At 53.9% G+C, this 12,825-nt stretch overlaps 1 protein-coding gene and 1 long non-coding RNA gene across 3 annotated transcripts; one reads left to right on the top strand and one right to left on the bottom strand.

Moving 5' to 3' along the window:
* Window positions 1-2,975: 2,975 nt before the first annotated feature.
* Window positions 2,976-5,104, bottom strand: LOC117037715 (uncharacterized). Its single transcript, XR_004425579.1, has 3 exons — window positions 4,991-5,104; window positions 4,171-4,350; window positions 2,976-3,762 (listed from the first exon to the last, which is right to left on the bottom strand). It is a non-coding gene; the product is annotated as an uncharacterized LOC117037715 (long non-coding RNA).
* CNN2 (calponin 2) lies at window positions 5,086-12,762 on the top strand. Of its 2 annotated transcripts, XM_033134065.1 has the most exons (7): window positions 5,087-5,243; window positions 8,809-8,930; window positions 9,503-9,569; window positions 9,675-9,812; window positions 10,776-10,892; window positions 11,020-11,166; window positions 11,751-12,762. In XM_033134065.1, the coding sequence occupies exons 1-7, from the start codon at window positions 5,181-5,183 to the stop codon at window positions 12,024-12,026; spliced, it is 930 nt and encodes a 309-aa protein (XP_032989956.1). In that variant the 5' UTR covers window positions 5,087-5,180; the 3' UTR covers window positions 12,027-12,762. The 2 variants fall into 2 exon arrangements, with proteins under 2 accessions (XP_032989957.1, XP_032989956.1); XM_033134066.1 differs by lacking the exon at window positions 9,675-9,812 and having other exon boundaries at window positions 5,086-5,243.
* The last annotated feature ends 63 nt before the right edge of the window (window positions 12,763-12,825 follow it).

Below are 12,825 nucleotides of genomic sequence, written 5' to 3'. Positions count from 1 at the left end.
CGGGTGTTAGGGACACAGTGGTGGCCACACAGGCTGGGTCTCTGCCCTCACAGAACTTGGGGACCAGTATGGAAACAGGCAAACAGACAAGGGGGTGTCGGGTCTAGTTCCTGACGGTGAGCGTCGCACCTTGAGGGGCACAGACTGCACCTCTGAGAAAGACCGGTGGGGGAGGGGACTGTTCTGAATTGGATCCGGTGGTTAGGGAGGGAGGTGACTTCAGCTCTGACATGGGGGCTGAGAGAACCTACCTGACCTACCTAGCGGGTTTCATAATCCTGAGAGCCCAACACCGGGAGTGGATAGACCGGTTCCTGCTACCACGAAGGCCAAAGTTATTCTCTTCATGTTTCATAGAGAGCCCGTGCTCAGGCCTGACATATAGTAGGCGCTCAATAAATGTATGCTCTTAAAATTATTATAGATCATCCCCAGATTACTTGTTAGTTGCAAAAGAACTAAAAAATTGGCTTTCAAAATGTAAAGGCAAGGCGGAGGTCGTCTCCTTGACCTGAGGAGCACACCCAGCCCCACTGTGGGGGGGGCGCCTGGGTCTCTGATATGTCCAGCGATTAACGCATCACTCAACCAGGCTCCCCAGCAAGGACATGTGGCCAGTTTGGCCAAGGAGCAGGATTTTAAACAATTTATTTTATTAAGGTAACGTGCGCTGACATAGCCCACGTGGGCAATGGCTGCTGTATCCGGCAGCACATGTAGTGCTCACTCCCGCATTGCAGGAACACGGGGCCCAAGTGTCACTTTGCCAAACTGCGACGCCAGCGGTGGGACCACTGCCTGGCCTCCTCTGGAGAAGGGCAAATGGTGGGAGGCAGTTCTAAATCTAAACCACGAGAGACAGGGGGACCGAATGCCACACAGCCCTTCTGGGGACAATGGGGAAGTAAGAAGCTGGGCTGGATTTCGCAGGATGTGGGGGGTGTATGGGAGGCGGGGTGCCGAGGGGGCGGTGGTGGGGCAGGAGCCAGGCTGGGGCAGGTTGAGAGTAACATGGGGTTTGGGAGGGGGCTCATTGAGTGGGCAAGCCTCCAGCAGGGGCTGGAAGGAGTACAGTGAAGGAACCAGGTAGAGAGAGCATCAGACAGAGGGCAGAGTGAGGAGAAGGCCACACCTGGAGCAGCGTATGGGGGAGATGAGCTCAGAGGGGAGTGGGTGAGGGCTGGAGCACACTTTTGTTGAGGGGCAATGGGGAGCCATGGCAGATTGTGAGCAAGGGAGGTTCCTGATGCCAGTTAACAGGCTCCTGGGTTGAGACCATTGTTACCACTGCTGTTTTTGTCCGCTCGGCATGCTTGTTCCACCCTCAGGTGTCCAGGAGCAAACATTGGCTGTTTGCAGAGAGCAAGGAGAGTGGCTGAAGCTACGGCTCAAAGTCCCTGCTGAAGGGCCCAGCCTTTCAGCCCTGACACTGCAGGGACTGGTTCCCCGCCACCGAGGTGGCTACTGGGCAGGGGCCCCAGGGCCCTGATCACACTTGCAGCCCCTGTGCCCAGCCACCAACACCCCGGGCCTAACCACCCAGCGCAGCACCCAAGACCTCTGCAGCCCCAGGTCCTCCAGCCCTGCAGTCTCTCCACGGGTCGTGGACAGACCTGTGCGTGCCATAGGGTCAAGGGCACAAGCTGCTATAGAGGCTCCAGAATCCCTGCCAGATTCCCCTAGCTGAGGCCAAAATTCCTAAGATTTTTGACATGTGTTGCCTGAATAACCTTTATCTCAGGTTTCACACATACAAGGTCAGACAATTAAGTTTGTAAACTCATCCTAGAAAAAGTGCTACATACCTCCCTGCTGAATATCACTACGGTCACCTTCGAAGGACTCCCTTTGGGAAGCTATGCACCGATGCCAGTGCCTAGTCCACCCTTCAAAGAAATTTGGGAACTCTTCTTTCTGGAATGGCCATCAGAGCTGTTGTCGGATTACCCTTGATGTCCTGAGTGTCATCAAAATGTCCTCTCAATATTTCCTTTATCTTCGGGTAAAGAAGAAGTCATTGGGGGCCAGATCAGGTGAGTAGGGAGGGTTTTCCAATACAGTTATTTGTTTGCAGGCTAAAAACTCCCTCATAGACAGTGCCATGTGTGCTGGTACATTGTCATGATGCAAGGGCCATGAATTGTTGACAAAAAATTCAGGTCATCTAACTTTTTCACACAGCCTTTTCAGCACTTCCAAATAGTAAACTTGGTTAACTGTTTGTCCAGTTGGTACAAATTCATAATGAATACCAAAAAAAGGTTAGCAACATCATTGCAACAAGTTCGCGAACTTAATTGTCAGACCTCATAAATCCATTTCTCAGGCAGGAGGAGCTTTGGTGATGAGGCACAGAGAAGTCGATGTAATTTCACGAGATCACACAGCCAGGTGAGGGGTTGGGATTTGAACCCAGACTCCAAGGTGGGGGCGCTGAGGTTGGAGAATTACATAGAACCATAAATTCTATCATTCTGAGGTCCTCAGGCCCATGTTCTCGAATAACAGGCACACCTCATTTTATTGCATTTGCTTTCTTGTGCTTCATAGGTGTTGTGTTTTTTACAAATGGAAGTCAAGACCCTCCACCAGCAAAAAGGTTATAACGCGTCTTATCTAGATTTATTATCACAGTGGTCTGGACGCGACTCTGCAGTGCCTCTGAGGTCAGCCTGGATAATAGTGTAGCTTCCAGAACTCCGGGATTTCCATTCTGGGACGTCCAAGTCTGGGTTTCTGGAGTTCTGGGAGGCTGAGAGCCTACACCAGGGGCCGGCAAACGGTTTACTGTAAAAAGCCCGAGAGCCCCACATAATGGTTAACGCCACCATGTTAACAGTCAGTAAGCCAATGAGCTACACGCCAAAAAACTTTGAACACTGAAATTTGAATACTTTATGATTTTCACGCTTTGTGGAATTGTATTCTTTTTATTCTTTTCAACCACTTCAGAATGTAAAAATCATTTTTAGCTCATGGGCCACACCAAAAAACAAAAAAGAAAAAAGCAGCATCTGGATTTGGCCCACAGATCTAGAACAACCCTTGCTGGTAGAAATATAAGACAAATCACACACATAGTTTTCAACTTTCTAGTAGCCACATTATAAGAACTAAAAGAGAACAGTTTTGGTAATAGATTTCACATACCTTGATATCTCAAAAATATGATCATTTCAACATGTAACTGACATGAAAAATGATGAACGAGGTATTTGACATCTTTTTCTGTACGACGTCTTTGAAAGCAGGCCTATTTCCCACTCACAGCCCATCTCAATGCAGACTCTCACGTGTCCTTGAAACACTCACCTGTATCTAGATTTTGTAAACACCGAAAAGGAAAAAGCATATGTCCCTTCCCGAGTTGTTTGAAATATACTTTGACATATTCCAAAAACTGGACCCAGTGTTGGTTTTTCATTTTAAGTCAGGATTAATTAAAATCAACCACACTTGAAGTGCTCAGTAGTCGTGTAGCCAGAGGCCACAGAGGCAGTCAATGTTGAGTAGGGCACTTGTGCCATCTGTCCCATTGATCAGCACTGGTCTAAGTGCCAGGATTCAAGTTGCCCAGCACATATGTGATGCTTACAATGTCCCAGGCATCTTTGTGGGCACTCAGTGAATATCAGTGACTGGGAGGCAGGCCCATTTCACAGGTGGGAGACAGGCTGGGGGTGGCGTTGAGGGGCTTGCCCGGGTTGCCAGTGGGTGGGTGGTACCAGGCCAGGCACACAGTTGGTGTTCAATAGGTGATGTCTGCTTGTACAGATAAATCAACCAATTAATAAATAACAGGATAAATGAATTCACTTGTGCAGTAACTCATTCATTCATTTATTCATTCACACACCTATTCATTCATCAAAAGCTCTGTGACAGGACCTCGGAGCCAGTCCTTCATCAGGTGATGCTGGCTCTCAGGAGATCTTAGCTCTGGTCCTGCCCATCCATGGGAAGACAGAGCCATGCACAGAGTCCCCTGCCTCATGGGAGCAGGTACAGGACAGAAAGAGGGGCCTAAGGTATAGGAACCTGGAAGGGGAGTGGGGGCTCCACTAGAGGCGTCAAGGAAAGCTGCATATAAGGGGGGACATGGGAGATGGGGTTTTGAAGCATGAGTAGGAGTTTGACACATTTGACAAAATGGGCTCTGTGAGGACTCACCCCTGCCCCTTCCCTGGAGAGCACTTGCCTCTGGCACTCTACTCCTTGGATATCTGTTTACTCTTTTTCTGTCTGTCATAGTCCCATTCCATCTATCTGATGGTTCCTTTCTTCAGGGTTCAAGTCCTAGCTGGATGGTGTTGGGCAAGTTTCTTCCCTTCTGGGTCTCAGTTTCTTCACCTGTGAAATGGTGATGGGGAGGTGGAACAGCAGAGAGTTGAGGTCAGGAGATACCACCTCAGCCCTCCCCCCTCCCATCTCCTGACCTCAACTCTCTGCTGTTCCACCCCCACCCCCACCCCCCCACCCCACCCCCCACCCCCGCCATCAGACTTTGAGGCCTCTTTTCAGCCCCCCTTCCCCAATCTGTCTGATTGATCTCCACATGCTTTCAACCACTGTCAGTCCCTCTAGGTCTTTGCACCTTTTGTTCTGGCAAGAATACTATTACTAATCCCCTTTGGACTGATACAATTCTACTCATCCATGAAAGCCCCCAGCTCCAATGACCCCCTCTTCAGAGGGGCCCCCTAGTTCCCTTGTCCACCAACCAGCTATGGAAGTTCCCAGGATGGGGGGCTAGAGTGGGAGGCACTTCTAAGTGGCAGAGAGGGGTCCTCATTTGTGCCTCAAAGGAATTGGGGTCCCACTGAACAATTCCCCCTCTTCCATCATACGGCAGAAGGGTAAACTGAGACCCAGAAAGGGTGAGACAGCCGCCTACTGGCGAGGGGAGCTGTGCCATGCCTTGTCAGTCCAAATCCCCCCGCCCCTCTCTTCGTCAGTTTCCCTCCGGGCCCCAGAGGATGGAGTGCCTCACCCGGGCGGGGGTCTGGGCAGCTGAGGGGGCTCAGGAAGTCCGCGGCCGCAGGAATCCAGCGCGTCCTGGCCTTATAAGGACATGTGCACCAGGGGCCAATCAGCGGCGGGGGCGGGCCCCGAGCCCGCGCCACCCCCGTCGGCGCACCCCTGGTGCCGTCGGTCCGTCGCGTCTCCCCGCCGCCGCTGGCATGAGCACCACGCAGTTCAACAAGGGGCCCTCGTACGGGCTTTCGGCCGAGGTTAAGAACCGGGTGAGTGAGGGGCACTCCGACCCCGCCTGCGGAGGCCTCGCACCCTCGGACTTCTGTAGGGGTGGGCGCCCCGCCAGGCTCCCGGACATCTGGGGCGCTGAGACCTGAGACGATAGTGGCCCTCCTCCTCCCCAACATCTGGGGTTCTGGGGGCGTCTCCCGAGGCTCCCTCAACTCTAGGGAGCAGTGAGGTCCGCGATCTGGCACTGCCCCCAGAATCTAGGAGTGGTTGGCTCTGACCCCTTTCCCAGCCCTCCCCCACCTAAACCCCGCAGCCCCGGGTTCCTCCAGCGCTTCAAGGCCTGAGAATAACCTTAGGGTCTGAGAGGGGAGCCCAGCAGTCCCGTCTTTATCTCCTGGCCACACTTCTGCTTTTGGGGCCACTTAAGCTGCTGGTGGGGAAAGGCTCAGGGCCGTGTGTTTTTTTCAGAAGGGTGTAGGCCTCCCCCACAGGAATTTAATAACCTCTTACACCTGGGAGGGGTGGCACCAAGGGGAAGTTGGAGCGAGAGGGCCTGCTGGGCTGTTCCCTTGTACATTCTCTTTGTCTCCATCTGACAAAGTTAAAGGCACAGCAAAGGGGTCCACAGGACACATGGGGTCCCCTGAATGTGACCGTAAAATGTGTAGGTTTTGTGACCTGGAAACATGGGAGGGGGCCAGCAGTAGATAAGAAAGCGTTTGTGGTTCTTGCTCAGAGAGGGGCAGACACTTTTGGAGGGTCACACAGTAGGGCCCATCTAGGGAAGAGGGAGCAAGGGGTGCTCCCAGACCCAGGGGGAGGTCCCAGGCCTAACAAGCAAGAGCCCTTCCAGCTGGAGGGGTATTTGCCATCCCTGTGCACCCCCCACGTCATCCCACCAGGTGTCTGGGAATGTGACCCCTGGAAGGAAGCCGGCCTGGGCACACCAAGGGCACAACCCTTCCGACCCCCAACAGGCACCTGCGGTCAGTATCCTAGGGCGCAAGGACAGGAGGGAGAATTCTGCAACAACTCCACCCTATCCCTTTGGAAGCCAAGGAACCGAGCACGGCCACTCCGCAGGCTCCAGACCCCCCCTTAAATACACGATTGCCCCCCTCCAGCAATAAACCCATGGGTGAACATTGCCGGGCTGCCTGTGCTGGCCCATGGCATGCTGCCCCATCCAGCACTAAGGCAGTTGAGGGGCCACGGTTTGCGCACTGCGCTCAGAGACATCTCTTGAGCTGCCCAGGACCACACAGCTTGTGAGGGGCAGAATCAGGACAGGAACCCAGACTTGCTGCATCCATTGCCTGATGGCCACTGGTCCTCCTGGACCCCATGTCTTCCCCCAGGGCAGCAGGAAGTGGATGAGGGCGGGGTAGCTTCTGGGGATGTAGTGTGATGGGGACAGGTTAATACCTGTGCTGGGTGGAGTGAGGTCGAAGGCTCCTGGGAACCAGGCCTCAGTTTCCAGTTCTGGAGAGTGGGTGGGGCACCCACCAGCTTGACAGGGTCACTCAGGGGCCACACCCGGGTTGGAAACCAGCTTCTTGTGGCTTTGAGCCCAGCCCTGTCCCCTTTACCAGCTTAAGATGGGGGAGACCTCTACCGTGCCTCAGTTTACCCAGGATGGCATGAGGCAGGCTGATGGTCCAGTGTATCTCTCTGAGCAGCCATCACCACTCGATTCCCAGCCAGGCTGGGGGTTTAGACCACTGGGAACAGCTGGTCCCGATTTAGCGGATTTTGAGGGAGGCAGCGGCTACATTCCTGGCAGTTTGTGGTGAGGAGGAATGTACTGCAGGCTGCTGCGCAGCGGGGGAGGAAGGGGCTGCGTTGGCAGGGATGGCCAGGCGCCGCAGGCACCTCTGCCAGGACGATGGCTCCTCCAGCCCCCGCAAGCTGTCAAGGACAGGGCCCGGCTGGGCAGGCATTCCAGGCGTCCAGAACAGCCCGCGTCTCTCAAACTCAGTCATTGGGACATGACGCGCCGCCCCCCCCCCCCCCCCCCCCCCCCCCGCCCTCGCCTCCATTTCTCAGGCTGGACAAAGCTTTGTATGGGCAGGGCTGCTCCCTGGGCCGTGGGAACCAGCAGACTGGCCCTAGGGGCTGAGCCCAGCAGATCAGGTTAGCGGGCTAGCCTCCTGCCTTTGTCTCCCCTGCACTCCAGGCAGCTAAGCCCTGACTCCATGTCACAGGGCTTTATATGCAGCCACCAGGAGACAGGGGCCGGGTTCAGGAGACTCTTATGTTAATAGTTCCAAACATAGATGGGGAAACTGAGGCATGAGGAGAGAACTGTCCACGGTCATGAGGGTTTGGGGGCAGATCTGAGAGTAGGAATTGGATCTGCAAAGGGCAGCTCTGGGGTCTGGGTACCCTGGGGTGGTGAGAGGGGAGGAAGAGAAGGCCCTCCCAGGTGGAGGTCTGTGAGCAAAGGCTCAGGAGCAGAAAACTCACCGAGCTGGCCAGTCTGGTCCAAGGGGCCCAGACTCAGCTTCTTACCATCCCTCCAAGGAGCTGCTCTGGGGCTAACTGAGTCTGCCCACACTATCCTGGGTCTCCTTGATTTGGGGAGGCTTCCCTGGGCTCTAGCCAGTCTAAGTTTCCTGGCCTTTGGTGCTCTGAGATGTCACGGGGAATGGGGTGTGGGCAATGGGTATGTGCTTATGGGGGACCGTGAGCACTTTTATCCAGAAACAGCATTGGGCTGGATGGCAAAGCTTGAGGAGAGTTGGACCATAAGTGAGGAGCTGTGTCATATGACCGGAGGTAGAGATAAAATCTAGAAGGAAAGTAAGGCAGGGTCAGGGAAAGAGGGACACGACGAGGGCTCTCATAGCCAGGGTGGTCAGGGATCCTCTCCAAGGAGGTGACCTCCAAGCTGTGACTGAATGGAAGGCAGGGACCCAGCTGTGTAAGAGTCTGAGTCAAAAGTGACAGCACGTGCAAAGGCCCTGAGCCAGTAACTGGTGTGGCCAGTTCAAGGCACAGAAAGATTCGGTGGTTCCTCAGTAAGTTAAGCAGAATTACCACACAATCCAGCAATTCCACTCTTAGGTATGTACCCAAAAGAATTGAAATAGGTGTTCTAACAAAACTTTTACGTGAACATCCACAGCAGCACGATTTACAATGGCCAAGAGGTGGAAACATCCCCAGTGTCCATCATATGGGTAAATGGATGCACAGTGTGTGATTCCATTTACATGTAATGTCCAGAAGAGGCATATCCACAGACTGGAAGTAGAAACAGAAGGGTCTGTCCCTGATGCAGGGAGAGCAAGACGAGAGGGGGTGGGGCAGGGGTGGGGCAGGTCCTGCCAGAGCCCTGCTGGCTGCTGTGTGTGGTTTGGCACCATTGGAAGTGGATTAGAGCCAGTGTTTGTCAGCGAGAGATATGAGTGTGTCTGTGTGTCATATGGTTTATCTGTGCCGTGCGTGTCCTAGCTGATGGGAAAGGGAGGGTCGGCTCTGTGGTGTGGGGTCCTCTAGGCCCCTCTGATTCTTCTTCCCTTGGAGCCACTGGCCCCACCCCATCAAGAGCCTTAGGGAACATCCGCTGGGTGTTCTCACCCCAACCCTCTGCTCCACCAGCTCCTGTCCAAATATGACCCTCAGAAGGAGGTGGAACTCCGCAGCTGGATCGAGGGACTCACGGGCATGTCTATCGGCCCCGACTTCCAGAAGGGTCTGAAGGATGGAATTATCCTGTGCACGTGAGTGTGTGTCGGCATGTGCTGGTCACCCCGATTGTCCTATGTGCTGTGATCACATTCCATGTGCTGTTTGAAGCTTGCTTGCTTTTCCCCAAATGAGTCTCAGGCTCTTTTTCTTGTGTTATTGCTTTGTCAAGGACCTTTAATGGGGAGCATCCTTGTCTTATGCCCTTCCTTTTATGAGGGAGCCTAGAGTTTCTGGAAGCCTTTCTTTACTTCATCCTGTTCAAACATTCCGTGGTTTGCACATTAAAAATGTGAATGAAGTGATGGAAGGAGAACTGACTCCGGGTGGTGAACACACAATGGGATTTATAGATGATGTAATACAGAATTGTACACTTGAAATCTATGTAACTTTACTAACAATTGTCACCCCAATAAATTAAAAATTAAAAAAAAAAAATGTGAATGCGCACTTGCAACACCTATCATCACTCTTTGACATCTTTGCTTTGTGGGTAAATATGACATTGTAAGAGAGGAAACAGGTCCAGCGAGAGGCAGTGAGGTTCCCCTATGTTAATGGAGTTTCCTGGTTTCCCCCTACCCTGTTTATCCCCATCCCCCAGGCTTATGAATAAGCTGCAGCCGGGCTCGGTCGCCAAGGTCAACCGCTCCATGCAGAACTGGCATCAGGTGAGGAACTGGCGGGTGGAACAAGGATGGGGTGGGGTGACCCCCCCCATCTGACCAGTGGGTAGCCTGAGGTCCCCTCACAGCCCCTCTCCTGCCTCCTCCCAGCTAGAAAACCTCTCCAACTTCATCAAGGCCATGGTCAGCTACGGCATGAACCCCGTGGACCTGTTCGAGGCCAACGACCTGTTTGAGAGTGGGAACATGACACAGGTGCAGGTGTCTCTCCTCGCCCTGGCAGGGAAGGTGAGGCCCATAAAGGGGCAGTGACCTGCCCAAAGTCCCACAGCGAGGTTGACGCAGATTTATAGGTGCTCTCATTCCTTCCTTTGCAAATATTTCTGAGCACCCATGAGACACCAGGCTACCTTGAATTCAATGGTGAACAGGACAGTCACCCTTTTATGGGCTCACGGTCTGATGGAGGAAGTAGACAATAAACGAGTCTTTTTTTTTAATTAAAAAAATGTATATTTTAGAGCACTTTTAGGGTCACAACAAAATTGAGAGGGCGGTGCAGAGATTTCCCATATGCCCCCAGCCCCCCAGCCCCGCTTGTGCATCGCCTCCCCCACTACCCACATCCCCACCGGCATGGGAAATGTTTACAGCTGCCAAACCTCCATCCACACCTCACTGTCACCTAGTTTACGTGAGGGTCCCCTCTTCATTTTTTTATAAGTTATAAATAAGTTGTAGATTGTGAGACATATCTGGAGGAAAGAGAACGAATTAGACCAACGCATGGGGTCCTTAAACTAAGACCGGGTGGGCTGGAACAGTGTTTCAGGAGGTGGGAACAGCATGGCCCTGATGTGGAATGGGAAGGAAATTCTCACATCAGGCATGGTGTCCTGAATGATATTTTCAGGAGCATCCATGGCTGCCATGTGGGGAGTGGGGACTAGGAGAGTAGGGAGGAGGTGGGGCAGGGATCCAGGCGAGAGATGGTGACCGTGACCTGGATGGGGGAGCTGGGAGTTTGGGTAGAAAGTGATGGAAAATGAGAAAGGGGGTCCGCAAGGATGCCCCCGAAATTCTTGACCTGAGCAACAGGAAGGCCGGGGCCATCAGGACCTCTGAGTCCGAGACACTTGAGGCATTGGGTAGTAAGTGGGGTGGGGGGGGCAGTTTGCAGCCCATTTCCAGTCCTGCTCTGGGTCTCACACTGGGCCTGGCTCAAGGGTCCCGACCATCCCCCCACTCCAGGCCAAGACAAAGGGGCTGTACAGTGGTGTGGACATCGGTGTCAAATACTCAGAGAAGCAAGAGCGGAACTTCGATGATGCCACCATGAAGGCGGGACAGTGTGTCATTGGACTCCAGGTGGGTGCCAGGCCCCTCCAGCCCTGGGGCCCACTGCTGGTGGGCTTCTGCTATGACCCAGGCCCTGTCCACCCACTGGCTTCCCGACTTCCGGGTAGCCTGAACTCTCCTGTCCGCCTCCCTGCAGATGGGCACCAACAAGTGTGCCAGCCAGTCAGGCATGACTGCGTATGGCACAAGAAGGCATCTGTACGACCCCAAGAACCATATCCTGCCACCCATGGACCACTCGACCATCAGCCTGCAAATGGGCACCAACAAGTGTGCCAGCCAGGTGGGCCTCACCCAGTTCCCCCAGACCCATACCCTGTCTCCTCTAGAGGTTTCTAGGGCCTCCAGAAAACTCACGATCTCCCCTGACAATCCTGCTCTGGGCTTCCCTCTTGCGTCCGTATTAGTGCCTTCTCTGTCTCTGTGTGTCAGCTTGCTGTGTCCCCAGGGAAGTTACTACCCAGCTCTGTGCCTCAGTTTCCCTCCAGGAATTACCTTGAGGCCCACCCAACACTGAAATTTTTAGATCCTGCAATTCTCACTTTTCCTGCTGGGTGTGATGGTGGTTTCAGAGTATACAGGTTCTCCTGAGGCCTCAGCTCCAGCCAGGGTGCTTCCTGGCTGGCAGGGAGAGCTGGACCCAAACACCCCTGGCTCCAAGGGAGAGGGTCACCTGGTAATGAAATCAACTCAGCATAGAGCCAGAAAAGAGGGTGTCTGAGTAGGGCTTGGAAGCATGCGTAGGAGTTTGTTTTGTGCGTGTAAAGATAGTGGGTGATGGTGTGGGAATTTGGGGGAAGTTCTCCTTTCAGGGCCTCTGTTTTCACTTCTTCCCTCTCACCCTGAGGCTTTCTCCTCCCTCTGCAGGTGGGCATGACAGCTCCTGGGACCCGGCGGCACATCTATGACACCAAGCTGGGAACCGACAAGTGTGACAACTCCTCTATGTCACTGCAGATGGGCTACACGCAGGGCGCCAACCAGAGTGGCCAAGTCTTTGGCCTGGGCCGGCAGATATACGACCCCAAGTACTGCCCACAAGGCCCAGTGGCTGATGGGGCTCCAGGGGCTGCTGGTGACTGCCCAAGCACAGGGGCAGCCCCAGAATATCCCCCCTACTACCAGGAGGAGGCTGGCTACTGAGGCGCCTGTGCAGGTGTCTCCCCACATCATTGCCCCATCTGGTTTTTGGGTTTTTCTGTGTTTTCATCTTGTTTTTCTACATGTCCAAGTGCTTCCAGCTGAGGGTCTGTGGGGAAGGGGTGAAGGCCAGATCCAGATGTGTGTAAGGTGGGGGTCCCTGCCAGGGCACATCCAGGCAGCAAATTTCCCATCAGGCTTTCGGCTGAGCTGTGTGTGGGGAAGAAACCTGGGCAGGGAGGGGAACTGGCCCCAAATGGCTTCCGGTTGCCTCTGCCCCTCTTCCCTTTTCTCTGCCGATCAGATCAGTTTGTGGTTTCTGTACCCACAAGTTTCAGGTAGTTTTAATGAAACAATTTTTTTTTTCAGGGGGATGGGGTGGGGATTGTGTAGGGGGTGGTGCTGGGGAGGAAGTAGGTCCCCTAGGAGATAGCCAGGCTACAGTCCTGAGACATTTTAGGCATCGTGAGGGACTGGATTTCCCCAGGACCCTCCCAGGGGCCCAGTGGGGAAACTGAGGCCTAGACAGGACAACAGAGTTCTGAGTGGTTGAGTCAAAGTCGGACACCCTCCGCCATACTGTCCCCTTTCCCCTGCCAAGTACTGCACAGGGATTCCCCCCTCCGCCTCCCTTCCCCCAGGCCCTCCAGGGGACCAGCCCTACCCAGGAGCGCTGGGACCAAGAGATAATGTGAAATACCGACTGGACCAAAGGCAATAAAACATCTTTTTAGGAAAATATGCTGGGAGAGTTGGTATCAGAGGCAGCCTGGGGGAGGTGATTGCTTGGATCCTTTCTGGG

This window comes from Rhinolophus ferrumequinum, chromosome 18, assembly GCF_004115265.2.
Source record: "Rhinolophus ferrumequinum isolate MPI-CBG mRhiFer1 chromosome 18, mRhiFer1_v1.p, whole genome shotgun sequence".
Taxonomy (NCBI): Eukaryota; Metazoa; Chordata; class Mammalia; order Chiroptera; family Rhinolophidae; genus Rhinolophus; species Rhinolophus ferrumequinum.
Note: the sequence above shows the minus strand (reverse complement) of the source record. Positions and strands in the feature narration are given on the sequence as shown.

Bases quoted from the DNA above. Each gene is read 5' to 3' on its own strand.
- CNN2 (XM_033134065.1), top strand. From the start codon at position 5,181: ATGAGCACCACGCAGTTCAACAAGGGGCCCTCGTACGGGCTTTCGGCC. The intron at 8,931-9,502 runs GTGAGTGTGTGT...CCCATCCCCCAG, and splicing joins GATGGAATTATCCTGTGCAC to GCTTATGAATAAGCTGCAGC. The intron at 9,570-9,674 runs GTGAGGAACTGG...GCCTCCTCCCAG, and splicing joins CCATGCAGAACTGGCATCAG to CTAGAAAACCTCTCCAACTT.